This window comes from Sus scrofa, chromosome 8 (assembly GCF_054392235.1).
Source record: "Sus scrofa isolate SSC_HxYL_T2T_F1_AM1 chromosome 8, Sscrofa_HxYL_maternal_Yorkshire_Landrace_v2.0, whole genome shotgun sequence".
In the NCBI taxonomy this organism is placed as follows: domain Eukaryota; kingdom Metazoa; phylum Chordata; class Mammalia; order Artiodactyla; family Suidae; genus Sus; species Sus scrofa.
In genome coordinates, this window is record NC_139390.1 from 78,358,635 (window position 1) to 78,386,568 (window position 27,934).

The 27,934-nt window shown below is 44.4% G+C and overlaps 2 protein-coding genes across 4 annotated transcripts in view; one reads left to right on the forward strand and one right to left on the reverse strand.

Moving 5' to 3' along the window:
- The window catches only part of SCARB2 (scavenger receptor class B member 2), a 101,968-nt gene extending 99,724 nt beyond the window's left edge, over positions 1–2,244 (reverse strand). For both annotated transcript variants that reach the window (XM_084971061.1, XM_084971060.1), the window contains exon 1: positions 1,910–2,244. The gene's annotated coding sequence lies outside the window, so the exon portion shown is untranslated. The remainder of the gene's footprint in view (positions 1–1,909) is intronic.
- Positions 2,030–27,410, forward strand: FAM47E (family with sequence similarity 47 member E). 2 transcript variants are annotated; one of them, XM_013978791.3, is made up of 8 exons: positions 2,030–2,204; positions 6,344–6,713; positions 9,508–9,647; positions 12,868–13,018; positions 15,837–16,037; positions 22,857–23,012; positions 24,736–24,813; positions 26,481–27,410. In XM_013978791.3, exons 1-8 carry the CDS (start codon positions 2,131–2,133, stop codon positions 26,544–26,546), a joined length of 1,236 nt encoding a protein of 411 aa, XP_013834245.3. In that variant the 5' UTR covers positions 2,030–2,130; the 3' UTR covers positions 26,547–27,410. The 2 variants fall into 2 exon arrangements, with proteins under 2 accessions (XP_013834245.3, XP_084828654.1); XM_084972528.1 differs by lacking the exon at positions 15,837–16,037 and having other exon boundaries at positions 2,079–2,204.
- The last annotated feature ends 524 nt before the right edge of the window (positions 27,411–27,934 follow it).

Genomic DNA, 27,934 nt, shown 5'->3' on the forward strand with positions numbered 1-27,934 from the left:
GCGTGCACATCTTTTGACAAAGATGGATTCCAGGGCAAAGGGTGCCAGGAGGTATCAGGACTTATTATGGCCTGGAGCCTCCTCCCTTTCTGACCCCTACAGTCTTACTGCGCATGTGTAATTGGGGAGCTCTCCTTGACCCCAGGAGTGATTGAATGGTCATCTTTCTAGATGGAACATGAAACAAGGCCTAAAAGGACACAGACTCCCTCTTATCAAGCAGGCCCATGTAACGGATAAGTTCCCAAAGACAAAGATAAGCCCCAAGGCCACAGACTACATTGCTCAACAAAACGCCCCTGTCTATAAAAAAATCAAGCACTCCCCTGCGGCGGTGGGGAAGTCTTGCCTGCTCAGGGTTTGAGACCAATGTCTTGGTCAACAAACTCCCCTGGCAATCTCATTGCTCCAGCCTCTGCCCCCTCCTTCCCAGCCATTCTCACAATCTTATCTCTGGATTCCAGCGGAGCTCAGCTCCTGCAATTACCTTTTTCCTTTAAGTGTCACAGAGAAACAAGGCTCAGTTTCCTGGGCCTAACAAGTCTCAGCTGTTTTCAGCGCAGGGGCCCATCTACCTCCTGCCTCAAAACCCTGTAAAAGGATCACAAAGACCCGGTCTGTTTTATTCCCCATTGCATCCCCAGCACCTAGCAGGGCCGTAACAGACAAGATGTGTTGAATGAGCACCTACTGTGTGCCATGCACAGTACTAGAAGCAAGGTGGACATGACCCTCACTCTCAGTCCTAAGGAGAAATCCTACTTCCTCAAAGTAATAAAAGCTTGAATTTGCAATCAAACTAGTATTAAAGTTCTTATCAAAGATACTAATAAACAACTAATGGGGCTCATTAGCATGATGACATTTGTAGCTTTCTCCATGAACTGACTCATAACAGCTCTGTGAAGTAGCCAGGCAAATATGATCATTCCCCAGTTCACAGCTGAGATAATACTACTACTCTGGAGTTCTCGAGGAATTCTTACCTGCCAGCACTGGGTTAAATGCTTTCCATTCATTATCTCATTGAATTCCCCAATAACTCTATGTGAAATCAGTGAAGCTAAAACAAGTTTAAGCAACTGTGCCTGGGGGGGGGTGCATAATTATTAAGTGACAGAATCATGACTTATCTCAGGAGGTGGGACTCCAGGGCTTTCCACTGTGCCCAGAAAAGGCAGCAGAACACACGCAGCGAGTGAAGATGCTAGAACCAGTAGCAGCTGGGGCACCTTTATTACCACGCGTAGATATTTAACAGGTGCCCAAGGGGGAAGCTAATTTACTCCCAGGAAGTTTGAAGACACATCTTTAAATGACGACAAAAAGTATTCCCCACACACAAAAGTATTGCACGATAACAGACACAATATAACTACTGCAATAATTTTGCGAGAAGAGAATTTTTTGCTCCTATTTCCTCTAGAAGCGATGCTTACTATTTAAATCAGGAACACTCAGAAGTAGCAAGAGAACTTGGCAAACCCAAAACACAACTTCCCTCAATCCATATTCATCTGGGCATCTGCCTACCAGGGCCAACTGCATAGCAATTTCACTGCTGAAGTGCGTTGAGGCAAGAGTCAAGTAACACAAATCTGGAAGGGACTCGAATCCAGCTGGTGACTAGCTAGATAGCAGTACGCAGCCCTGGATTTACAGAGGCGGTGAGGCTCACGGAGTACCCAGACCTCCAGAAAATCATTCCGTGCCAAAAGGCCTTCTCACGATTAGAAATGGGTCTAGTCTTTTCACTCTTTCTCTTGCTGCCTCTCCAGCCGCGATGTTCCTTTGCTTTAACAACAAATTTTTTGAAACGATGGTGACCGCCCCCCCCCCCCCCCAAAAGCCTGAACGCGCTTTCCCAACAGATTCAAACACGATGACACCAGAACCTGATCCTTCGTACTTCGGCTGCCAAGGTCCACGCACCGCGGCGCTGGCGAAGGCTCGGGGGCGGCGGGAGTTGGGGGGCGCAGGGACCCCAGGGCCACGGGTTCCCGGGGAGCAGCTGAGCTGCGCAAGGGCGCGCCGGGGGCGAGTCTGGGCCGCGCACCACTCCGCGGTCTCCTAGCGACCCGAGCGGCTGGGAACGCGCCCTACACAAGGCCGAGCGGGCAGCCGGGCACCATGGCTGACCGCAGGGTACGGTTCCCGCCCGCAGCGCAGGCCCGGGTGCCGGTGGGCATCAGCTGCGGGCCCCGGTAAGCGCGCGCCCTCGCGAGGGCGCATCGGGCCGGTGCCACTTGGGGGCGCCTGCACCTCGTGCTTGTTGGGGCTGGGGACGGGGGAGGGCCCCGGGCCGCGGAGGGAGGGCCCAGCTGCCTTTCACTCTCAAGGTGTCCCGCTCCTAAATGACCGGAATGGAATATAACCGCGCGCGCGACGCCCCTCACTGCAAAGGACATCTTTCTGTTATCCTCCCAACCCCTCAGGAGATGGAGATTAATATACGCCTTCCTGATGGGAAACTAATAGTCACAGTCTTCCGCGGAGACTGGTTTAGTCTGCGACCCACCCTTCTCCGGGTTAGCAGCTGGATCTTGCACCTTGGCCACCCAGCTGGTGACTGCGGCCAAGCTGAGCCCGTGTTTGGGGAGTGCCTCGGGTACTGGCGTGTGTCTGCTGCCATTTTCGATGGTTGGTGTCACTGCCACAGGGCAGGAAGCCGAGGCTCTTTGCTAATTTCTTGATCTGTATTTGAGAACGGAATTAAGCTGTCCTGGTGGCGGTTAAGATTCCAAAGTCTAGAATCAGAAAGGCTAGCGGTGAAGGGACATTCTCCTCTTATTTGACGGGTGACCTTGGGCAAGTTAGCTGCTCTTTCCCGGCTGGGTTTTCTTAACAATAAATGGGGACAATAAAAGGAATTAACTCTACAGTATTGTAGTGAAGATTAACCTACATGGCACACGTTAAGCAGTTACGGTCACATACACACGCTGTGTACATGTTCGCAATTAACCAACTCTTTGAGAATCTTCTCCCACCCCCATTTTCAAACTTTCTGTTTTGAAATAATTATAGACTCACAAGAAGTTGCAGATATAGTGCAGAGGTCCCATGTACCCTTCCTCCAGCTGCTTCCAGTGGTACCATCTTGCATAAAGATAGTACTGTTATGGAACCAGGAAATCAGCACTGGTGCCATATGTGAACTAGACTGTAGACTTTACTTGAATTTCACCAGTTTTCGTGTGTGTATAGTTCTGTAAAATGTTGTCATGGGAGTTCCCGTTGTGGCGCAGCAGAAATGAATCTGACTAGGAACCATGAGGTTGTGGGTTCAATCCCTGGCCTCACTCTGTGGGTTAAGGATCTGGTGTTGCTGTGGCTGTGGCGTAAGCTGGTGGCTACTGCTCTGATTCGACCCCTAGCCTGGGAACCTCCATGTGCCACAGGTGCAACCCTAAAAAGAAAAAAAATGTTGTCTCATATATACATCAAAATACAAAACTTTTCTTCGCCATAAGAGAACTACTTCATGCTACCCCTTTATTATTACTCATTTTCCCACTCACAGCCCTTGGCAGCCACTAATTTGATCTTCGTTTCTATACTTTTGTTCTTTCGAGGCTGTTAGGTAAGCAGAATAATAATATGGTATAAAACCTCTTGACACTGGCTCTTTTTCATTCAGCATAAAACCCTTGAGGTCCATCCAAAATGTTTTATGCACCAGTAGTTAGTTCATTTTTACTGCTGAGTACTATTACATGGTATGGCTGTACCACAGTTAATTTATCCATTCACCTGTGGCAAGACATTCAGGTTGTTTCTGGTGTTTAGATACCATGAAAAAAGCTGCTATGAACATTTATGTACAAGTTTTTGTGAAAACATAAGTTTTCGTTTCTTTAGGACAAACGTCTGATGCTCTTTTGCGAATCGTAAAGGTGGAAGTATCTATGTCTCATCTAGTGACTGTGAAGAGTTCATGTTTAGGAAAACATGTTTTAGTTTTATTTTCTGGCTCAAGCAAAATTTTTCATGAACATTACAGAATGCGGAGAGCGAAGTTCATTAGCTATGAGGGGCAAAGAGGGGTTGTGGGAAGCCCTCCAGCTAGACTGGTTGCTTTATTCACCTCTTTGGAACTCAGTTTTCTCATTGCAAAGTGAAGACGGTGGCCTAGATTTATTTCAGTTTCTGCTGGCTCTACTATTCTATGAGGCTTGAGTTAGCTGCCACACTTTTCCCATTTTGGGTTGTATGACTGTGCTTAAGTAAAAATATTATTTATCAGATTTGATTTTCAGAAGTCCTTGGGTGTTTGAATTACTTGTAAATGCGTGGAAAATAAACATTGTTAAGGTATTTAATACTATGGAGGGTAACTTGCTAATAGGTCAGGCTGAGTGGGTCATTCAGTCTCAGGGTTAGCTGGAATGTCAGCATCCCCACCACTTAGCTATTTGAGTGATTTATTAACTGCAAAGAGCAACTTTGTGTAAGCTCATGTTTTTGCATCCTTTCATCTACATCTTCACAGTGGAGGTGGAGCAAGCCCTTAAAACACACATACATGCACAGCAAGCAAAAATTTCTAAGACTCGCAAGAAAAGGATAGAGATCAAGCTGGAATCTCTCAATAATGTTTTGTGTCTATAAGGCTGAGTGCAACAAGGAGTAGATTTGGTATAATGGGTCTGGAGGTGGAAGAGGCTTCCAAGAAAGACATCAGTAATATAGAAATATCTGACTAGGGCAGTCTGATGTATTAGGATAATGACAGACCTACCATGAAGCTGCTCAGATTCCAAGTCTTGACTTTGGCAATAGCTGGATGTATTAGATTATCCAAGAACTCCTATTTGTCCATCTGTCTATTCCATCTCATCTTCATGCCCTAACTTCTCAGTGCAAATAGGGGCCTGGTGGGTAAAGAAACAATGTGAAGGAGGCTGTGTATGAGGCAGTAGGGAGTGGTGGAGACTGTGACTAAGAGAGCACAGGATTTGTCTAAAGAGGGCAGCCATTATACCAATACCAGCTTCATAAGGAGGTGGACCCAGTGTTCCCAGAGATCCTGATTTTTGTTCCAGATTATTTGTGTGAACTTTTTTTATATGTCAGAAGCTCTAGCATTGTGGTTAAACATCTTTCCCTAAAGTCACACGACCGACCAGGATTAAAATCCCAGCTCTTCTGTTTACTAGCTGTGGGAACTTTGACAAATGTTTGTTTTGTGTTTAGACTTCTTTGTGCCTCAATTTCCTTATCTGCAAATGGGACTAATACCAGGACCTACCTACTTCATCAGCTTCTTATGAGATTAAAATAAGTTAATACATGTAAAGCACTTAGAATAGCGCTTATTAGTTCTCAATACATGTCAGTTATTATCATTCTTATTAAAACACAAAGGGGACCAAATGACAGATTTGTGGGCCTGATACAGCCCATAAATAGCTAGTTTGCAACCCTTGACCTCCTGAGTTTAGAGGATAAATCCAGGCCCACAGAGGTTAAATGAAATCTGAGGGTCATGCAGCTAATTAGGGGCACATTGTCCCTGGGATCCCAGTTCTTCCCACTACACTGTGTCCCTTTGAAGGATAAGAAAGAGTTCCAGGAGGGCTCACAACTTGTGACTATCCCTTACAAAAAGAATAGATAGATAGATGGTGATGACAGTTGTTGGTAATAATGGATTAGATGTACACAGAGTGACAGATGGGCCTCTATGATATTATACTTGGTAAACAAGTAACAGAACAATAAGATTTATGTAAATTAAGAATACATACACACAGGAGTTCCCTGGTGGCCTAGCAGTTAAGGATCTTGCATTGTCACTGCTGTGGTGTGGGTTCAATCCCTGGCCTGGGAACTTCTGCATGCTGCAGGTGCAGGGTGCGGGGGCGGGGGGGGAGGAGATGGAAGACTGTTCGTTCAGAATCCATTTGGGAATCATGGGAATCATTTGGGAGTTCTCTTGTGGAGCAGTAGGTTGAGGATCTGGTGTCACTGCAGCAGTTTGGATCACAAAAAAAAAAAAAAAAAAAAGAAAAGAAAAAAAGAAAGAAAAGAATTCATACTCACAGAAACACTGTAGACCTCATAAGGATGTCTGCAAACAGGAAGGTACATTCCAAATTTGTTGGAATGGCTTTGCCTGTGCAGGGGAGGGCAGTGAGGGTGGGATATGGGGATAACATAGAATAGAGGGAAGAGCAGCAATAATGTGCCATGGACCAGGACAGTGATAAGCTCAGCTTTCGGCGCGACCCTCTCTTCCCCCACCTCTCCTCCTAAAACAGGAAGAGGCCAGCCTGCTCACACCCTCCTTCTGCTACTCTCCACCCCTGTGGTCTATACCCCTGGGCACGTTGTCTTCCAGGTACACCGAGAATCTGGCTTCCAAGTGCTTCCCAAAGCATAAGGGCGGGCCGCCGGGTCCCACCTCCCTGAGCAGCCGACGCTGGAGATTTGTGACAACCGAGCTGGATGACTTCCGGGAAGGCTGCCCGCCCTGCAGAGGTCTGATCACCCAGGGCCTGGACAAGGGCTTCTTCCCCCCCATTTATCACAGAGCTCCCCGCCCCGCCGGGAAAAGGAGGCAGAACTCGCTGCGCAGGGAAGCAGCCCTGGGTTCCAGGCTCTCACCAGCCCGGCAGGCGCGGAAGGCATTCCTGGCGGACGTTGAGGCGCAGCTGTCCCCGCACCCCTTGGCCCTCTACCCGGACCTGGAAGAAGACCTGCCTGCAGAGGTGACCTCCTGGCCCAGGGTTGTGGGCCAATGTTTGGCGGGACCTGGGGAACATTGCTCCTTGGATGCCTGGGGAGTTCCCTCCAGGGGGTGATGTATTTATAAAGAGGAGAGGATGGTCCTTGTCCCCTAGCATGTCCTTCCCCCCATCCCCCGCCCCCGCGGGGTTTGGTGCCTCCTTCCTCTCTCTGCCCCCAGGAAGCGCAAATGGCAGGGACACACCCGCTGGTCTCCTATGAGGAGAGACCGCAGCGTTTGATGTCTTTGCTGCTGAAGCTCTCCTGGTGTACCCTGCTTGTGACTCTTTGGGCAAAGAAAGCAGTGGAGGAATTGTTTGGGAACTAACAGTACCTGCTACCCCACCCCCATCCCCCCACCCCTGCCGTCTGTTCCCTGTGCCAGCAAGCATGGCAGTTGTTCAGAAGGGAAACTCTGCTCAAAGCTACTTGCCCAGAGTGAAGTCCTTGTCACGGTCTGGAAGGTCCTGGGTGTTCTGTGCTCAACCCACCGCAGATCTGCTCCATCTCCAACCTCACCCGCCACTCCTCTGCCTTTGCTCACTCTGCTGCAGCCACTCTGGCCTCCTGGCTGCTCTGCCAATGTGACAAGCATGTCCAGTTCAGGTCTCTGTTCCTGGGTTTGGAACACTTGCTGGCAGAAGTCAGCCTGGCTCACTCCTTCTCTTTCTCCAGCTCTTTCCTCAAATGTCTCCTCACTGGAGAGGCCCACAAAAAAATAGCACCTCTCCCCCATCCCTTCCCTTCCTATGACCTGTTTCCATCATAGCAGTTATCAGCACTGGGCGCCTCACCAGAATAAAACCTCTACAGGGACAGGGCTTTTCAAAAGCAGAGATTTTTTTTTTTTTTTTTTTAGGGCCACACCTGCGGCATATGGAGGTTCCCAGGCTAGGGTCGAATCAGGGCTACAGCTGCCGGCCTATACCACAGCCACAGCAACACGGGATCCAAGCTGCGTCTACGGTCTACACCACAACTCATGAAAATGCCAGATCCCAAACCCACTGAGCAAGGCCAGGGAGTGTACCTGTGCCCTCATGGATACTAATCAAGTTTGTTATTGCTGAGCCATGAGGGAAACTCCAAGGGCAGAGATTTTATGTGTCTTTCACTCTGCACCACCAGTACCTGACCTAAGGTAGACACTGAATAAATATGGATAATGAATGAAGGAATAAAGAAATCTGTCATGTAAGTCTATAGAAAGAACAACTGGAATTTTTTTTTGCTTTTTAGAGCTGCATCCTTGGCATATGGAGGTTCCCAGGTTAGGGATCAAATCGGAGCTACAGTTGCTGGCCTACACCACAGCCACAGCAATGCAGGATCTGAGCCTCATCTGCAACCTACACCTCAGCTCACGGGAATGCCAGATCCTTAACCCACTGAGTGAGGCTAGGGATCAAACCCACAACCTCATGGTTACTAGTCAGATTTGTTTCAGCTGCGCCACAATGGAAACTCCTGGAATTTCTAATTAATGATTTGCCTACTGGGCTTTCTTTCACTGCCTCCTGCCAGCCACCACCTCTGAGTCGATGACAAAAAGATTGTTTGCACACATCCTTAGAGGCCACATGGGACTGTGGCTCTTATTCCCATGTCTGACACTCCCCAGTAGAGGTGCTAGCTTCCTTCTGAAGCAGGATCTCTTCTTGTGGTGCTGTTATGGCCACCAGCAGCTCTACATGTAAATTTTACCCAGAAAAACAACACCTCTTATTGCACGGTTCCGGCAAAATTCCATAACCCAATTTTTCTGGGTCCTACTTAGGTCTTATACCTCTTCCTAAGCTCATCCCGGGGGCCTGATTGGCGTGGCCAGCCTGTGTGGTGGGGGGTGGTCAGGCCACAATGACTGAGAGTGGAGGAAGAGGTGATTCTCCAAAGAAGACTCTAGATACTGTTACTCATAGGAGGACAAATGAATGGTGGGCAAGCGAAAACCACAGAAATCCTCTAGAGGCACTTTTCTTTTTTCTTTTTTTTAAGAATTTTTATTTTTTCCATTATAGCTGATTTACAGTGTTTTGTTGTTGTTGTTGTTGTTTTAATGATTTTTATTTTAGAGGCACTTTTCTTAGCTGGGCTGTGGGGTCCCAGTGGAGCCAGAGGCACTGTTCCATCTGGAGGAGATGGAACTTCAGTAAAGAGACTGCACAGGAGTTCCTGTTGTGGCTCAGCGATTTAAGAACCTGATATAGTATCTATGAGGATGCAGGTTCGATCCCTGGCCTCGCTCAGTGGGTTAAAGGATCCACCACTGCTATAAGCTGTGGCATAGTTTGCATGCCGATGAGGCTTGGATCTGGCATTGCTGTGGCTGTGGTGTAGGCCAGCTCCAATTCCACCCCTAGCCAACCTCCTGAAGGTGTGGCCATTTAAAACAGAAAAAAAAAAAAAAAAAAAAAAAAAAAAAGACAAGACCGCCCAGTTGGAGTTCCCTTGTGGTTCAGCAAGTTAAGGATTCAGCATTGTCACTGCTATAGCCTGGGTTGCCGCTGTGGTGTGGGTTAGTTCCCTGCCCGGAGAACTTCCACATGCCATGGTGTGGCCCAAAAGGGGGGGGAAAAAAAAAAAAGACAGCACAGCTACCGTCTAGGTGATGGATGTTTATCTGCAGCAGCCGGCCCTGTGCTTGCACTGAAATTGATGCATAGCACTGACACCTAGAAGGGAAAAGCGAAGGGGCGGGTAGGTCTGTTCTGATTTAGAATCAAGGGGCCCCCTCTTCAGCACATCTTTCTTTCCTCCAAGGCTCTTTCCTGTTTGTAGCTCTTATTAAAGGTGCTGGACGTGCTGGATCCTGATAGGAAGCTGGAGGACACGTGGGCTTCTTGTCAGGGCATCAGGAAAAGACCGAAGGAAAACACAAAACATTTAAAAAAACGTTCTAGCCAAGTCTACCTGGAACCGTAAGTATCCTTCCTTACGGTCCTTTTATTCATTCTTTTGTTCATTCCTGTCCCTTGAGGAAATGTTCTAGCACCGATCTTCCTCCACTAACAGGGGTAGGGGATGGGGGGTCGGGGAGTTATGTCTTGATAAGCCCATGGCAAATGGAAAATATCTGAAGTCGGAAATGCATCGACAACACCCAACCTACCAAACATCGTAGCTCAGCCCAGCCTGCAGTAAACGCATTCAGAACACATACATTAGCCTACAGGGGGGCAAAATCATCTACCACAAAGCCTGTTGTATTAATAAAGTGTCGAACATCTCATGTTATTTACTGATACTATACTGAAGGTGGAAAAAGGATGGTCGTTGGGTACAGAGTTGCTGTGAGCGTATCGGCTGTTTCCCCTCGTGACCGGGTGGCTGATGGGGAGCCGAGGCTCACTGGTGCTCTCCAGCATCACGAGAGTATATCTCTCCTGCATATCACTAGCCTGGGACAAGATCCACGTTCAAAATTTGAAGTACAGTCTCTACCGAATGGATATTGAGTTGCACAATCGTGAAGTAGAAAAGTCATTAAGTCGGAACATCGTAAGTCAGTGACTATCTGTAGTTATCTTCTCATCTTTAGAATATTTTAGGAACAATTAAGAATCTTTAGAATAATTAAGAGAAACAAAAGAAACTAAGTTCCTGTGGAGGCAGGAAAGGAGCCATGGGTCCTGCTGCAAATAGTGTTTATTTCGTAAATGGATGTGAATTACCCAGCAGTGGAGCAAACACTTGTGTGTCTCCCTGACTCTGAGAGAGCTGTTAGACAGGAAGAAAACTGCAGAAAGCATGATTGATTTTGATTAGCCCACAGTGGCTTTTTTTTTCTTTCTTTCTTTCTTTTTTAGGGCCACACCCCCAGCATATGGAGGTTTCCAGGCTAGGGGTCTAATTGGAGCTACAGCTGCCAGCCTACACCACAGCCACAGCAACGCAGGATCTGAGCCGTGTCTGCGACCTGCACTGCAGCTCTCGGCAAGGCGGGATCCCTGACTCACTGAGCGAGGCCAGGATTGAACCCTCGTCCTCATGGATTCTGGTTGGATTTGTTTCCGCTGAGTCACAAAGGGAACTCCCCATAGTGGCTTTTTGGATTATCTGTGGCAAAAGCCCTTTCACTCAACATGATTGAGACCAGTAGTTGGTTGAATAACCAACCAAATAAAAAAAAGGTTAATCCAGGGCATTGTAGAAGATGATATTTTAATATTGACACATTTTATTTTGCCCTAAAACATAACTGTATATTCACTTGCTAAGTCCTTTAATAGAAAGCCTTTTTCGGAGTATGAGTCTCCTGCTTGGAGTTCCCCATCATCTTTTTTGCATAAACTACTCCACCTTCACTGAACCTTTTCCAAAGCACTAAGCTTAATTTGCATAAAACCCACACTCTTTTGTATCACACTTTTGTTTCCTCCATTTATATAATTTTTTGTTTGTTTGGTTGTTTTAGGGCCCCACATGTGGCATATGAAATTTCCCAGGCTAGGGGTCAAATCAGAACTGCAGCTGCCGGTCTACACTACAGCCACTGCAACACCGGGTCCAAGCTGCATCTGTAACCTATGGTGCAGCTTACGGCAGTGCTGAGCGAGGCCAGGGATGGGACCTGCATCCTCATGGATACTAGTCGGGTTCTTAACCTGCTGGGCTGCAACGGGAACTCCCCAGATCTTTGAGTTCTTGACCCTCAGGGAACTATTAGCTAGTTCTGTTTACGTAAAAATGTCAGCAGGACTCCTACCATGGGTCCTGGACAGTGCTAGATCCTGAGGACACAGCGGTAAACAGGTTAGGACCCCTATCCTCCTGAGAATTGCAGACTGGCGTGGAAGAGAACATTAAATGTCAAGGGCGTGAGTCTTCGTTCACAAAGACATATGCTTATGCAACACTAATTTCCTTTTATTTCTATTTATATCAGCTCCCGAGCCTCCTCCCACTGAACAGTAAACATGCAATCGTGGTCTTTATTTGTTTTATAAGAAAGTGGGATCGGTCCGAAATAATTACAAGACTGATATTTGACCTCTTTCTGGTCTCTGGGACTCTTCTCTCAATCCTTGCTGTTTTTGTCACAGTCTGTGTACCCACCCCTCTCTTCCCATCCTACTCACAACACCTGCATAATTATTTCCATGACCTTGGGCCTCCACACAATATAGGATCTGCCTTTCACTTTGGCAGTTTTCTAGGTCAACCCTAAAAAAATCTCCATGCAAGAAATTTCAAATGAATGAATTATCTACTTAAAAGGGGAGAAGGTAAGTGAAAGAAGCCAGACATGAAAGACCACATATTAAATGATTCCATTCAGATAAAATGTCCAGGACAGGTAAATCCATAGGGACAGAAAGTAGACGAGTGGTTTTTCAGGAGCAGAGAGAATGGTGGGGGAGGGGACGTGAATTGTGACTATTCATGGTTATGGGGCTTCTGTTTGGGGGATGAAAATGTTCCAGAATTAGATAGTGGTGATGGTTGCAGAACTTTGTAAATATATGAAAACAAAGTATATCGAAGTGTATACTTTGAAATGGCAAATGTTACAGTGTGTGAATTAGATCTCATTTTTTAAATTATATCTCATTTTTTAAAAAGAGGCTTAATCCAGGATGAAGGGTAACTGCATTTAATGAGAACAGATTTACATTTTGAAATGACAGTTTTGGCCACAGTGTGGAGAATGGACTAGCAGTTGGGGCCTGAAGAGAAGATGCAGAGACACCAGAAAGAAACCTTTTGCGAGAGTCCAGAGAAGGAGACAGAGTTAAAATCTACCAGATTTATTCATGGGATGGATTCTAGGGCTGAGGGAGAGAGAAGTCAAGCATGGCTCCTGCTTATCAAGGTTATCTAAGGCTTCAGCAGATTCTAAGTACTGTAATTTGGATTTTTACCCGACACGTCTTAATAAATGACCCTCATAATTTTGAAAAAAATCAATTTATGATGATCAAATTCTATGTTTTGTTTTAAATAATCATGATATACTTGTCTTTATGATATGGATGGTGAGAATATGATCTTTGAGAAATTAACATATAATTTGTAGGAGTTTGCAAGAGACTGTTACAACTACAGGCATTATAAGCTCCTCTCCCAAGATACCATTGGAATCCACTTGGATTCATGGCATCTTATATTGTAATTCTTTGATGATTTCATTATCTTTAGTCTCAAGAAGACTCCTGTGTCACATCCACGCCAATGGCTTTATGAAGAAAAGAAGCCCAGTGAAATAGATTCGCTCCACAAAATGGGTCCACTTCTTCATGAAAATGTACGCAGAGGAGTTAGTGACTTCTGCAACTGGGCTGCTGATTTTGTAAGTTAGTAGTGAAACGTAAACCTACTTTTTTTTTTTCTTTTTTGGTCTTTTTTGAAACTTAAAACCTACTTTTTTTTTTTTTTTTGGTCTTTTTGTCTTTTTTGGGGGGCCGTACCTATGGCATATGGAGGTTCCCAGGCTAGGGGTCTAATCAGAGCTACAGCTTCCAGCCTACACCACAGCCACAGCAATGCCAGATCTTTAACCCACTGAGCGAGGTCAGGTATCGAACCCACAACCTCATGGTTCCTAGTTGGGTTCATTTCCACTGTACCATGACGGGAACTCCACAATCTACTTTTAAACTCAAGCTCAAAGTAGCTTTTGTTCAAAAACAGTGTTTGAATATAATGTAAGTCAAATAGTCAAAGTCATAAAGGAATCCTTTGACTCTCCCACCATTTAAACTATAAATGTTTCTTGTAGACGAAATTTCTGGAAAGTTTGCAGCCAGTGTTTGAATGTTTACTGTTTATATGTTGTATGGCTATTGTTTCCTATATTTTTAAGTGGCTCTCTTTTTTCTCCCCAGCTTTATTGAGATATAATTGACATGTAACATTGTGTAAATGCAAGGTATACAATGTGATGATTTGATACATGTATATATTGCAAAATGATTCCCACAAAAAGGTTAGTTAACAAATCCATCACTTTGTGTAATTACTTGTGGGTGTGTATGGTGAGAACATTTAAGATTTATCCTCTTGGCACCTTTCAAGTTTATAATACAATATTGTTAACTATAGTCATTATGACGTCATTAGGTCCCCAGAACTTAGTCATCTTATAACTGGAAGTTTGTACCCTTTGGCCAGCCCCTCCCTATTTCCCCTGCCCTGTTGTTCCATATGTTTATTTTCTTTCTTTTTTTAAATTTTATTTTTTTTATTACTCAATGAATTTATTACATTTATAGTTGTACAATGATCATCACAATCCACTTTTATAGGATTTCCATCCCACACCCCCAGCTCATCCTCCCACCCCCCGAATTGTCTCCTTTGGAGACCATAAGTTTTTCAAAGTCTGCGAGTCAGTATCTGTTCTGCAAAGAAGTTCATTCTGTCCTTTTTTCAGATTCCACATGTCAGTGAAAGCATTTGATATTGGTGTCTCATTGTGTGGCTGACTTCATTTAGCATGATAGTTTCTAGGTCCATCCATGTCAATTTCAATGTCAGGACCTTCTTTTCTCTCTGTCCTTCATTCCTCCTTCAACTCATTTTTCTCAGTTATGTTTATCTATAAGCACTCAAGCAACTATGGTTGACTAACCTTTACAAAAAGTATTTGACATGAGGAGATTTTTGACTGAGTTATCAAGTTCTTTGCTTGACCTTCTTCCAAGGACCATTTTAGTTACCTATTCCTGTCCCTGAGTCTCCAGAGATGTCTAGATTCCTGATGCTTTTTCCTAGATTTAAGACCTAGAGTTTTCAATTCCCTCCTCCACTTATTTGAGTGTGTTAATCAGTTTTAATCAATGTATTATTTAGGACTATTTCATTGGAAAGTGGCTGAAATATAATTCAGACTCTATTAAGGGAGGAAAGGGAACCATCCAGAAATATGAGGAGCTTCAGGCATGGCTGGATCTGGGTGCTAAAATGTTTTTAGTTGCTCCCCGTCACTTCACTGCTTTCTTCTATTTGACTACACTTTCTGTAGCCTTTCCATAAGAGATGCCAAAAGTAGCCACTAAATTTCCCAAGCTTACATCTCACCAGATGACAACCTAGGGTGGGAAAAGAGCAACAAAATTCCAGGGCTTACTCTCATTGGACTAACTTGGGTCACACCTGTGCCAGAATTATCCACAGTGAGTAAGGAGATGGAATATACTCATTGGCCAGATCAGATCACATGTTTAACCTTGAGGCCAAAGGCATTGACAGAGAGTGGGGTTGACTGAGAGTGGGGGAGGGAGGCTCCTGAGAGGGTGGCTGGAGTGGGGGTGCTGGACAAGATAAATGATGCCTGCTCTGTCACTGCTGGTCCACAGACTGGCTGGCTTGAATTGTCTGATTCCCAGCCCTGTACTCCCATTTCTACTGCTGGAGATTATTCCTCTTTCTAGGGAAGACATTTAAGGAGCCCTGGGATAATAATTTAGCTGCCTGGTGACCAGTCTCTTAAGATCAACATCCCATCTTTATCTATCAATCTACCTTGGCCCTATTGCATCACCTAGTGGTATTTTTTCCATAACCAGTGTTATATTCATTCCATTCTATTTATTTATTTATTTTTAACCTCGTTGGTTCTGCTTGCCCTGTTTCTGCTTCATTATTATTTGACCCTAGTTGATACCCCTCACTATTTCATGACCCCCCTCTGTGAATTTCACTCCAACATCAGCTACAGTTGCTAATGGCCTCATTCTTTGAGTTCCCTAAGTTATATATTTCAAGGCAAGATTGTGTTGAGTCTAGAGGAGGAAAAAATAATCTTCCTTATACCTTCTGAGTTCCTTCTCCATTCAGGGCCAAATACCTCCCTTCGATTAAAGAAGGAAGTGATGGAGTTCCCGTTGTGGCTCAGCAGGTTAGAAACCCGACTAGTATCCATGAGGATGTGGCCTTGCTCAGTGGGTTAAGGATCCGGCGTTGCCATGAGCTGTGGTGTAGGTCGCAGAGGCAGCTCAGATCTGGCGTTGCTGTGGCTGTGAGATAGGCTGGCAGTCGCAGCTCCAATTCGACCCCTAGCCTGGGAACTTCCCTTTGCTGCAGGTGCAGCTCCAGGAAGGAAGGAAGGAAGGAAGAAGAGCATTTTACCATTTGTCCTTGACAAATGCCATGTGATATTCTTCCAGGGCAGCCCGAGCATTGATGAGGAGTTCATCCTGAAACAGTTTGACATTGACTCTCAGAGCAAACCAAGCTATAATGTGCTCCACGCAGTGAGACCCAACCCTGTACCTCTGGAGCTAAAGAAAAGGATGGGGCTAAATAAACTGCAGGGGCCACAGTTCTTCCAGAAACTTGACTATGAGCAGAGACTTCAGAAACCACAGGTAATTGCCAAAGGAGAGAAAATAGAGAATCAAAGAAAATTAAATTATATGAAAATTATAAATGTTCTTGAATTGTGGCATTACAGAAGGCACTGACCTTTTTCAGTAAGATTCTTGAAGGTTTTTTTTTTTTTTTGTCTTTTGTTGTTGTTGTTGTTGTTGTTGCTATTTCTTGGGCCGCTCCCACGGCATATGGAGGTTCCCAGGCTAGGGGTTGAATCGGAGCTGTAGCCACCGGCCTACGCCAGAGGCACAGCATCGCAGGATCCGAGCCGCGTCTGCGACCTACACCACAGCTCACGGCAACACCGGATCGTTAACCCACTGAGCAAGGGCAGGGACCGAACCCGCAACCTCATGGTTCCTAGTCAGATTCGTTAACCACTGCGCCACGACGGGAACTCCAGATTCTTGAAGTTTTTTGATGTTTAATAAATATTTGTAAAAAATACAATAAATAAATAAACATTTGTTAAATGAATGACTATTTAATTCATTCATTTAATCTGACAAAGTCAATTATACAAACAAGGCATGCATTCAGCCTTATTGTTAATAACTGAATCGTCATTATTTCTCTTTTTATGTGTTTAATGGATAGAATTGAGACCATATATTTTACATGTTGAAACACATCTCTTGGTGTTTTTTTGTTTGTTTGTTTGTTTGTTTTTTGCTTTTTAGGGCAGCACACGTGGCACATGGAGGTTCCCAGTCTAGGGGTCTAATCAGAGCTACAGCTGCTGGCCTATGCCAGAGCCACAGCAATGCCAGATCCGAGCCACTTTTGCAACCTGCTACACCATAGCTCATGGCAACGCCAGATCCTTAACCCACTGAGCGAGGCCAGGGATTGAAAATTCATCCTTATGGATACTAGTCGGATTCCTTAACCGCTGAGCTACGACAAGAACTACTCTTGGTGTTTAATATGTTGAAATTCTAATGATCAGTAGAAATATACATGAATGTTTATTATTATAAGAGTAAAATGCTACAGTTAATGGTTGTGAACACCATTTATTTTATGTCCTAAAAAAATCTCGAATTTTTATGGTGATCTTTTTGACCACAAACCATCATTCTTTTTTTTTTTTTAAATTAGGACTGCACCTGTGGCATACGGAAGTTCTCAGGTCAGGGGTCAAATCAGAGCTGCAGCTGCCAGCCTACGCCACAGCCATGGCAACACAGGATCCAAGCCATGTCTGCAATCTACACCACAGCTCATGGCAACGCCGGATCCTTAACCCACTGAGTGAGGCCAGGGATCAAACCTGCAACCTCATGGTTCCTAGTGGGGTTCCTTACTGCTGAGTTACAACCGGAACTTGGACAAACCATCATTTCTGATCACATGCTTGCCTGATAATTAACAAATTGTTCATTTCCTAGTACCAATTTCCTGTAAAGACAGAACAAGGAAATAAAGAGGAGAAAAAAACATGCTATGTTCCAAAGGGCAGTACTCTGGGCCCCTAAGTACTTTTCTGCAAATGTGTTAGTACAAATATATATACTACAAGTCAAATCGTGCCAGTTCAACAAAAGACTTAAGTGCTGCCATGGGAGTTGGGGGGCAAGAAGGTTACACCGTTCATTTCTCTGAAAATGAAGACAATAATTACCCTCTGTCTTTTACACATAATCTTTGATATTATATTTCCAGCATTGTTGACATATGAACTTTGTCCTTTATAATTGAACACAATCAGCTGACCTCTTTACTAAATTCATGATATTTTCTATCTGTGTTGCATAAAGTTTATGAAAACTATGCATTCCATCACTAGTATCAGCACTTTAAATTTTCCATTTTCCTCTCGTCTTTCTAAAGGATAAAATGCAAAAGGATGCTGGACGGGCAAATTATGTCTATGTGGTTCAGGCATGTGGGGCCTGCACCGCTGCTTGTCCTGAGTCTGGGCTGAATGAAATTGCTCAATTCCATGTACTTACAAATAATTGCACAAATGCTGCTTTATAAAGCTTGGAGGTTATTGCCAAAATCCAACTTTTTCTTTTTCTTTTTTCTTTTTTTTTTGTCTTTTTAGGGCCACACTCGCAGCATATGGAGGTTCCCAGGCTAGGGAATCTAATCGGAGCTGTAGCTGCTGGTCTACGCCAGAGCCACAGCAACGTGGGATCCGAGCCGCATCTGCGATCTACACCACAGCTCATGGCAACGCCAGATCCTTAACTCACTGAGTAAGGCCAGGGATCGAACTGCATCCTCATGGATACTAGTCAGATTCATTTTCGCTGAGCCAGGAAGGGAACTCCCCTTTAACCCTTCTAAGTGTTGATCTGTTGGTGATGAATTCTCCTAGCTTCTCCATGTCTGAAGGATATTCTTATCTGCTTTCATTTTTAAAGATGTTTTTGTGGGTAGGGAATTGTAGGTTCAGAGTTTTTTATTTGTTGGTTTGTTTTCAGTGCTTTAATGATGTTGTTCCATTATTCTCTTGGTTGTGTTGTTTCTGATGAGAAGTCTCATGTCATCCTTATCCTTGTTTTTCTGGACTTTTTTCCTTGGCTGCTTTCAAGACTTTCTCTTTGTCACTGGTGTTGAGTAGTGTGATTATTACACACATTGGTGTATATTTCTTCATGTTTCTTGGGCTTAGGGTTTGCTTAACCTCTTTGATCTATGGGGTCCGGGTTTTTGGCAAACTGGGGAAATTTTTGACATTACTGCTTCAAATTTTTTGTCTCTCAACTCCCTCCCAGGGCTCTAATCACATGTCCTTAGGCTGTCTGAAGTTGTTTTCACAGCTCACTGCTGCTCTATTCAGGTTTTTGGTTCTCTTTTCTTTCTGTGTTTCTATTGCTATGTCTTAAATTCTCTATTTTTTTCCTTAAATAGTGTTTAAGCAGCTATTTATTCCACTCAGTGTATTTTTCATCTCATACATCATAATTTTCATCTCAAGAAGTTTGGCTTAAGTCTTCTTTAAATATCCTCCCTGTCTCTGAATATATGGATTATAGTTATAATAGTTGCTTTGGTGTCCTTGCCTGCTAATTCTAACATCTGTATCAGCTCTGGGCCAGTTCCCAATAACTGATTTATCTCTTTATTGTGGGTCATGTTTTCTTGCCTCTTTGCCTGTCTAGTGATTTTTGAGTCAATTCCAGACATTGTGAATTGTACCATATCCAGTGCTGGGTATTTTTATATGCTTATAAACTTAAGTTTTGTTCTGGAATGCAGTTAAAGTTACTTGGAAAAGTTTGAGCCTTTGGGGTCTTGCTTTTAAGATCTGTTGGAAAAGGTGAAAACACGTTCAGTTTAGTGCTTATTCCCTACTACCGAGCCCTGGCCCTGGCCCGTGTGCAGGTAGGACCCCGTTCCCTCTAATCCTTTCATTTGACTCTTTCCCAGACCTCAGGTAGTTTCCTCCAAAACACACAGAGAGGGAGACCCTCTGCAAAGATCTGTAGTTCCCTCTGTGCAGCTCTTTCCTTTATGTTCCTCTGTGCTGCAAACTTTAGCTGCTTTGGTCTTCTTAGACTCTCAGTTCGGCCTTCTCAACTCAGAAAATCTACAAGTCTCCTCCTCTCTGCTCTGTGGCCTGGGAACTCTCACAAGGCAGGGGACTGGGACAGTTGGGGAGCTTATCTCATTTGTTTATTGTCTCTCAGAGATTGCTTGATTCCAGTGTCTTATAAACCATTGTCCTATATATTTCTGTTTTGGGGCTATTGCAGGTGGAAGGGTAAATCTGGTCCCTACTCCAGGGGTGGATGTGCCTTTTTTTTTTTTTTGGTCTTTTTGCCTTTTCTAGGGCCACTCCTGTGGCATATAGAGTTTCCCAGGCTAGGGGTCCATTCGGAACCGTTACCGCTGGCCTATGTCAGAGCCACAGCAACGCCAGACTCGAGCCATGTCTATGACCTACACCACAGCTCACAGCAACACTGGATCCTTAACCCACCGAGCAAGGCCAGGGACCGAACCCGCAACCTCATGGTTCCTAGTCGGATTCATTAACCACTATGCCACGATGGGAACTCCAGACTTGCCATCTTTATTTTCTCATTTCACATACTCTCAAGCCTGTTGTCCTCTGCTCTTTGGTGTTCTTTAAAACTCTGAGCTTTCCTACGACGTTACCTTTGCTCACAGTGTTCTCTCTGCCTGATGTGCTCCTTTTCCCATGTCTACACTCATATTTTCCTTTAGACACAGGCCCAATGCAAATTTTTCCATGGCATTTTCTCCAGGTCCTTTGGTTGACATTAATTTATTCTTACTTCTAATCTCTCACAGCAGTGTGGCCTCTATTGCAGCATATTTCTTTTTGTTGGATGTATTCATCCATCCATTTGTTTATACATTCATTCAACAAACAATTCTGAACCTCTCCTACTGTGTGCCAAACAGTGCTGGGAGAAAATGAAGGGCTGTTTCCTACACGTGGGAGCTTACAGTCTAGTGAGATCAACAGATAAGTGGTGAACTATAAAAAAATGATGTCATGATGAGAGGAAATGATGTTCATATGAGACGTAGGAAGAAGTAATTAGTTCTGCCATGCATGTGTGGGTATGGTTAAGAAGATATTATGTTTGTACTGAGTCTTAAAGATCACCAGGTACCCAACAACCTAACATATTCCCGAACTCGAGTTCTTTAGTGGAGCAGTATGTGATTCTTTTTTTTTTTTTTATCTTTTTGCCTTTTCTAGGGTTGCTCCTGTGGCATATGGAGGTTCCCAAGCTAGGGGTCGAATCGGAGCTGTAGCTGCTGGCCTACGCCAGAGCCACAGCAACGTGGGATCTGAGCCGCGTCTGCAACCTACACCACAGCTCACGGCAACGCCAGATCCTTAACCCACTGAGCAAGGCCAGGGACTGAACCCGCAACCTCATGGTTCCTAGTCAGATTCGTTAACCACTGAGCCATGACAGGAACTCCAGCAGTATGTGATTCTATTCCTCTCTCTCCTCTCTTTTCTTTCCTTCCCTCCTTCCTTTAATTCAGTGGTTCTCACTGAGGGCAATTTTGTCCCCTTTCCCAATCATATACCCCTACCAGGGATATTTTGCAATGCTGGAGATGACGTTTTTGATTGTCACAATTTGGAGGGTGCTACTAGTATCAAGTGAGTAGAGACCAGGAATGCTGCTAAACACCCTACAGTGCATAAGAGAGCATCCTTCCCCACCCCCAGCAAAGTATTAGCCACCTCAAAATGTCAATAATGCCGAAATTAATAAACCTGATTTTAATCCAGCAAGGATTTATTGAGCACCTGCTGTGTCCCAAGTATTGTTCTAGATGCCAGGGGTATGTAGCAGGGAACAATCTCAGAAGCTTACATTTTAGAAGGTGAGAGGTGAGACAACAAACAATCAGAAAAAAATACATAGCTTATCAAGTAGATGATAAGTGCTGTGAAGAAAAATGAGGCAGGGAAAGAAGACAAGCACTATTGTGAGGGGGTTACAGTTTTTGAATTGGGGGATCAGGGAAGACACTATTGAAAAGATGACCCAAAGTTGGTAAGGTTGTCAGCCATGTGGGTGCCTCGGGAAGAGCATTATGGAGAGGGAACCGTGAGTGCAAAGGCACTGTGGTAGCTGTGTGACAGGTACTCTAGAAATAGCAAGGAGGTCAGTATGCTTGGGACGGAGGGGTCATAATGCTGCATCCAGGTCTGAGAAGGGATTTCCCTCCCCTCTGCTTGCCCCATCCTCTCTGCTTCAGGAAGCTGTACCCGGCTTGACTCTGGAATAGCCCACACACTCCACCTCCTAGTTGAGATGCGAGTGAGAAGAGAGAGGAACAGGATCTTTGTGTTTCATGTTTCTTTGTCCTGCCCCAGCATTAGACCTCCTTTCATGATGAGACAATGAGTGGGTTTTGCATCCATAGCATCGAGCTCTGAACCAACAGATGTACTCCCGACAAACAGGAGATAGAAAGGAATGACATCTCTTCTTCTCCTCACCCCTTCCAATTAAAGAGATAAGGGATCGGTGTTAGCATTTGGATAAAAATAGTGTACCATTTACAAGGCTGAGCAGAGAGTGGGGTTTGCAGTGAGGCTAATAACTCATTACTTTGGTTGACTGAGTATTGTTTAAGGTCATTACCCTTCACTGAAATATGTGATTCCTACATGATTTCTAGCTTCTTTATATAATTCCCTCCTTTAGTCTTGCCAAGAACTCTATGGGGTAGATATTATTATCTCCATTTTACAAATGAAGAATTGAAGTAACCTGTCCATGCACTTATAGTTTCTAAGTGGGGGAGGATGGATTTGAGCCCAGGTTTGTCTAAATCCAAAGGCCATGCTCAACTACCACGTTGTTTTTCTTTTTCTTTTTCTTTTTTTTTTTTTGTCTTTTTGTTTTTTCTAGGGCTGCTCCCCGGCATGTGAAGGTTCCCAGGCTAGGGGTCAATTGGAGTCATAGCTGCCGACCCATGCCTGAGCCACCGTAACTTGGGATCCCAGCCATGTGTTCGACCTACACCACAGCTCATGGCAACGCCGGATCCTCAACCCACTGAGACAGGCCAGGGATCGAACCTGAAACCTCATGGTTCCTAGTTGGATTCGTTAACCACTGAGGCATGATGGGAACTCCGAGGATGCATCTTAATCCAACAGGAACTCCTACAATGTTATTTTCTTAATTGTGAACTTTTCATGTTACCTTTATAAATCAAAGCATCCTGAAACTTCATAAAATACTTCGGCAAGTAAATGAGATTGCTTTCATAAGTTATATCCTAGGTTTACTGAAATGACAAACCAAAAAAAAAAAAAAAACCTAATAAAATTGGGAATTATGTTATTTCTACAGAATTCTCATAAACCAAAGTGGGTGAAGATGAGATACGGAGCATGGTATCTGAACACCAAGTTGTGGAAAAAGCAAAGGGCCGATGAACCTTTGGTGGACCCCAAAGTCTTAGGTAGAGCTCAAGATGAGAATCTGGCAAAGGAGCTACGGGAACAGGTATGTGTCTACACTGAGACTCAATCATCTGAGCTAAAAATTCTTACAGTACAACTGCCTCCTCCTATTGAAGTCAGTCTCTGGAGTAACACAGAGACTCTGGAAAGTCTTATAACTTGCTTAGTACATTCAGCAATGAGGAAGCCAAGTCATTTTATGAAGAATGTGTAAAAGCAAGCCTTGAAATCTCCTGGGTTCACAGCAGACACCGGGTCTCTAAAGATGGAGCAACCAACATTGTACCCTTCTTTTTTTTTCTTTTTACTTTTTAGGGCTGCATGTGTGGCATATGGAAGTTCCCAGGCCAGGGGTTGAATCGGAGCTGCAGCTGCCGGCCTACACCACAGCCACAGCAACGCAGGATCCAAGCCCCGTCTGCGACCTACACCACAGCTCACGGCAACGCCAGATCCCTAACCCACTAAGCAAGGCTAGGGATCGAACCTGCAACCTTATGGTTCCTAGTCAGATTCCTTAACCAGTGAGCCACGACGGGAATTCCAAGGATCAAGTCTCTTTTTAACCATACTCTTGGGAGTTAAGACCTAAAAGTTGTACATTCGTGAGTAGGAAACACTTCTGTTCTTCTTCTCCTACTCTCCACTCTGGTCCGCAACAACATTAGAGGGTTTTCCCCACACCAAGCAATTCTCAGATTCCCCAGACACCAGCTGGGTGTCCTATAATTTAACTCAATTCGGACACTGGAAACAGCATCAGATCCCACAGGTTAAGGGGTCATTCCCGCAAGACTGCCCCTGACACAGATGCCAGTCCCAAGCCCAGGGTGTCCCCTGGGCTTCTGGTCGACTGGCTATAAATCACAGGCTCCCACGACCCCCCTCTTTGGATTTGATGATCTGCTAGAAGAGCTCACAGAACTCAGGACAATAGTTTCATTACAACCTAGTAAGATTACCAGTTTATTATACAGATACGCTCAGGAACAGCCAGATGGAAGAGATGCATAGGACAAGTGGTGGGGAGCTTCTCCGAGCTTCCTTGCCCTCTCCAGGTACCATGACATGTTCACCAGCCTGGAAGCTCTCCAAGCCCCCTGCTTGGGGTTAGTATGAAGGCCTCATGACATAAGCATGGTTGATTATGTCATTGGCCATTGGTGACTGACTCAACCTCCAGTTCCTCTCCCCTCTCTGGAGGTTGGCGGGGGGGCTGAAAGTCCCACCCTCTAATCACAAGGTTGGTTCCTCCAGCAACCAGCCCCCATCTTATGGCTATCTAGGAGCTTTCCAATAGTCACCTCATAAACTGGTGTGGTTGAAGAGGGCCTGTTATGAATTAGAAAAGACTCACCTTTGTGGCTCTTATTACTTAGGAAATTCCAAGGATTTTAGGATCTCTGTGCCAGGAATGGGAAGAAGACCAAATATGTATTTCTTGTTGTAAATCCTATCACAATTGTTAATCTCATGTAGATTGGATTCCAGACATTCTAGATCATTAATTGTCTAATTGATAAAATGTGTTGCTTATCCTTGATACAAAGGTAAGAAGCAAAATAAGAAAAGGAGAGAAAGTTGGGTATCTTTTGAAAGCCTTTACATTCATCCACTTCTCAACGTTATTTACACACATTCCCAAATGAGAAGGAAGTGGTTTAAAATGAGGTACTTGATAGCTGGCTAAGTGATTTAAATTAGGTCAAGTATGAAATCAAGCTTCTGACAGCCGACCGGTTTCTAAAGTGTGGACCCTCTTTTAGGAGGAGTTACTTGCAGACCTTCGTGGAACGGTTGCCTTTAAGGATTTCATTCTGAGCAGAGGCTACAGGATGCCGAGGGTGAGTGAAGGGTCATTTTAGAAAGACCTGCTGGGAGGCTCACGGTTGGAGACGGGAGGGAAGCGGTGAGCACCCTGGCAAAGTCAAAATCCTTCCCTTACAGCGCAGGACTCAGCGCAGGGGGGCTGTTTCCTCTTTTTACTCCGCCTCTTTGGTTTCTGGGCCGTCTCCCTGCGGACTCAACTCCCTTGGGTTTGGCTTTAATAGGACCAAAGTGAAAGGGATCTTTGTGCAGGCTGTGAACTTGCTCCTGAAACGCCGAATGCTCAGGGAGCATGGTCTCCTTCACGTCCTCATGTCAAGACGAGGGGGTGTGTGTTGGGGGGGTGGTCAGAGGAAGTGGAGCTGGGAGTCCCAGTCCTGTCGCTGCGCTCTATGAGTGTCTGTGGACACAGACAAGGGCAGAGGTCCTCTTCTCAGGTGCCCCCCCCCCCATTTCGTCTTTTCCCCTCCCTTAGCTGGTGGAGCTGGGCCCTGCTGCCTCCCCCTCGGCCCCCCCCCCGAAGGGGGGAGCGGGGCGGGTTTCTTCGGAAAACCACAGAGACCAACCGGGCGGGGGAGGCTGGCAGCCTGGGTTCTGCCCCAGACCAGCCCCGTCACCACTGCCGGAAGCTGACTAGGCGTGGGGCCCAGGTCATGGCTGAGAAGTTCTGCTTCTGTCCAGCGTCCTCGGCGTGCACGTCCCACGGAGTCCTCGGGAGGTCATGCAGCCGAGATGGTGGAGGTTCCTGGAACTAGGATCCTGGATGTCTTTTTTTCCAGAAGTGGTAGCCGGACCGTAGCTTAGACTTACTGGCAAATAGATACAGGGACCAAGCTCAGACACAGACTGTTTTCACAGTTAAACCAGGGAATATGAGGGGGCAGGTCCGGAGAGTGAAGCAGATGGGGCTGAAAGACTCCATGGCAGAACTGGGATGAAATCTCTCTTTAGCTTTGCGCATTAACAATAGGCCAATTAGATAGAGTTGATATACACATTTACGTACTTATAAAAACTGCCTCATCTGCATGTAAGTGCTACATTATATATTTTTGTATATTTATATATAATATATAAATATGCATAGATATTTTATATGCTTACATAATTGTGTATTATATAATTATATAATACACAATTACACTCAAGCATAATTCTTGCCAAGGAGATACATATATATATATATATACACACACACACATATATATCCTATTTGCTCTTGAGATTATAATGACTCAGTTTTTTCTTAATATTTTTAGTGGTAAAAGAGTTTTGTTTTGTTTTTTTTCATTCTTATTTGTCCTCTGTTGGTTTAATCCACTCTGTTGACAAACATTTAGGTCAGTTTTGGTCAAAAGGAAGCATGCCTGATGCTGAGCTGGGCTGGACTTGGCCCCGGAACCAGGGAGCATTACATCTAGGTATTTCTGATGGTGTGCAGCTACCTTCCAAAGTCCTGTGTCCTCCTTCCCCCCCGTCTAGCACAGTCTAGTCATCAATATCAGATTTGGAGTATTGTAAGGATATAAGTCAGAGTGTGAGAGTGTGAATTTGGGTATGGTCATTGTGAGTACAATTTCTGGTTGCCAATTTAGCTTCCAAGATCAGATTGGATTGGGCACATTCAGGATGGTGCAGCTGCCTTGTTTGCCAATTTAAAAGAGTTTCATCTTTTTTTTTTCAGTTCCTGGAGAAGATATATATGAGGAAGGAATATAAATGTGAATGTAACAAGACTCCCGTAAAATAACTCCAGCTTAGAAGAATTCGGGAAGATGACTAGACAGATTCCATTTATTACGTACTTGGCTATTTCTATCATTAAAAATTAAACAAAATTCCCGCATTGCTGTGGCTCTGGCGTAGGCCAGGGGCTGCAGCTCTGATTCGACCCCTAGCCTGGGAACCTCCATATGCCACGGGAGCGGCCCAAAGAAATAGCAAAAAAGAAAAAAAAAATTAAACAAAATTTATGATGAATGTCTCACCATAAATATCCAACTTTGACTTGGCAACATCCATAAAATTTATAGCTAATACTTACAAGCATTTCAGAATGGTCTTCTGCTCCAGTTAATATTTTACATGTCTCATCAACTATGAGATCAAGATTCATATTTGGTATTCTAACATTTTCATAGCATCGTCGATATTTCAACTATTTATATAAATAAATACAACCATTAAAAAAGCAGAATTACTCTATTGCATTTTCCCTAGTTTTAAGTGAATTACCTCCTTTACTCTTTCTTTAGAATATAATTTTCTCTTATTTTGAATTAAGCTTAGAGGTTCCCCCCCTTTTAGTATGTTAGTCTTGATAATAAATATGTACCTATAATGTAGTCATGGGTCATAAAATTTAATGGAAACTCGAAGTGACATATTTTTAAAATTAAATTTAAAAAATTATTTTATTAAAAATGTTAATGCCCAAGTTAGGAAAATTAGAAAACATAGACTAACAAAAAAATGTAGAAGATACAGAGTCAGTTACACAGAGTCAATAATAACTGCTCTTCACTCTTTGGAATGCATCCTTCTAGATCTTTCTTTGAACTACACTGGATAATTTAATCAAAAGGAATGTATTAAAAGGATATTGGCTCCCAAAGCAGTTTTTTTGTTTGTTTGTTTGTTTATTTTTTGTCTTTTTGCCTTTTCTAGGGCCGCTCCTGCGGCATATGGAGGTTCCCAGGCTAGGGGTCCAATCGAAGCTGTAGCCACTGCCCTACACCAGAGCCACAGCAACACGGGATCCGAGCTGTGTCTGCAACCTATACCACAGCTCACGGCTATGCCGGATCCTTAATCCACTGAGCAAGGCCAGGGATCAAACCCTCAACCTCATGGTTCCTAGTCAGATTCATTAACCACTGAGCCACAATGGGAACTCCAGGCTCCCAAAGTTTTATCAGTTGCTATATTTGTCTTCAAAAACAAAACTCTGGGTGATGGATGACCTTTCACCCTCTGGGTCTATCATGATGCTATTTCAATAACCTGTAGGCTGTAGATGAGTCTTAACGTTCTGGGTCTGGACACATTTGGGTGATGGAGTACATGACAGAAGCAGCGAACCACAGTGTCAGCCCATTAATGTGAAGTTAGTTTCAGTGTTGAGTGGGATAACATAGT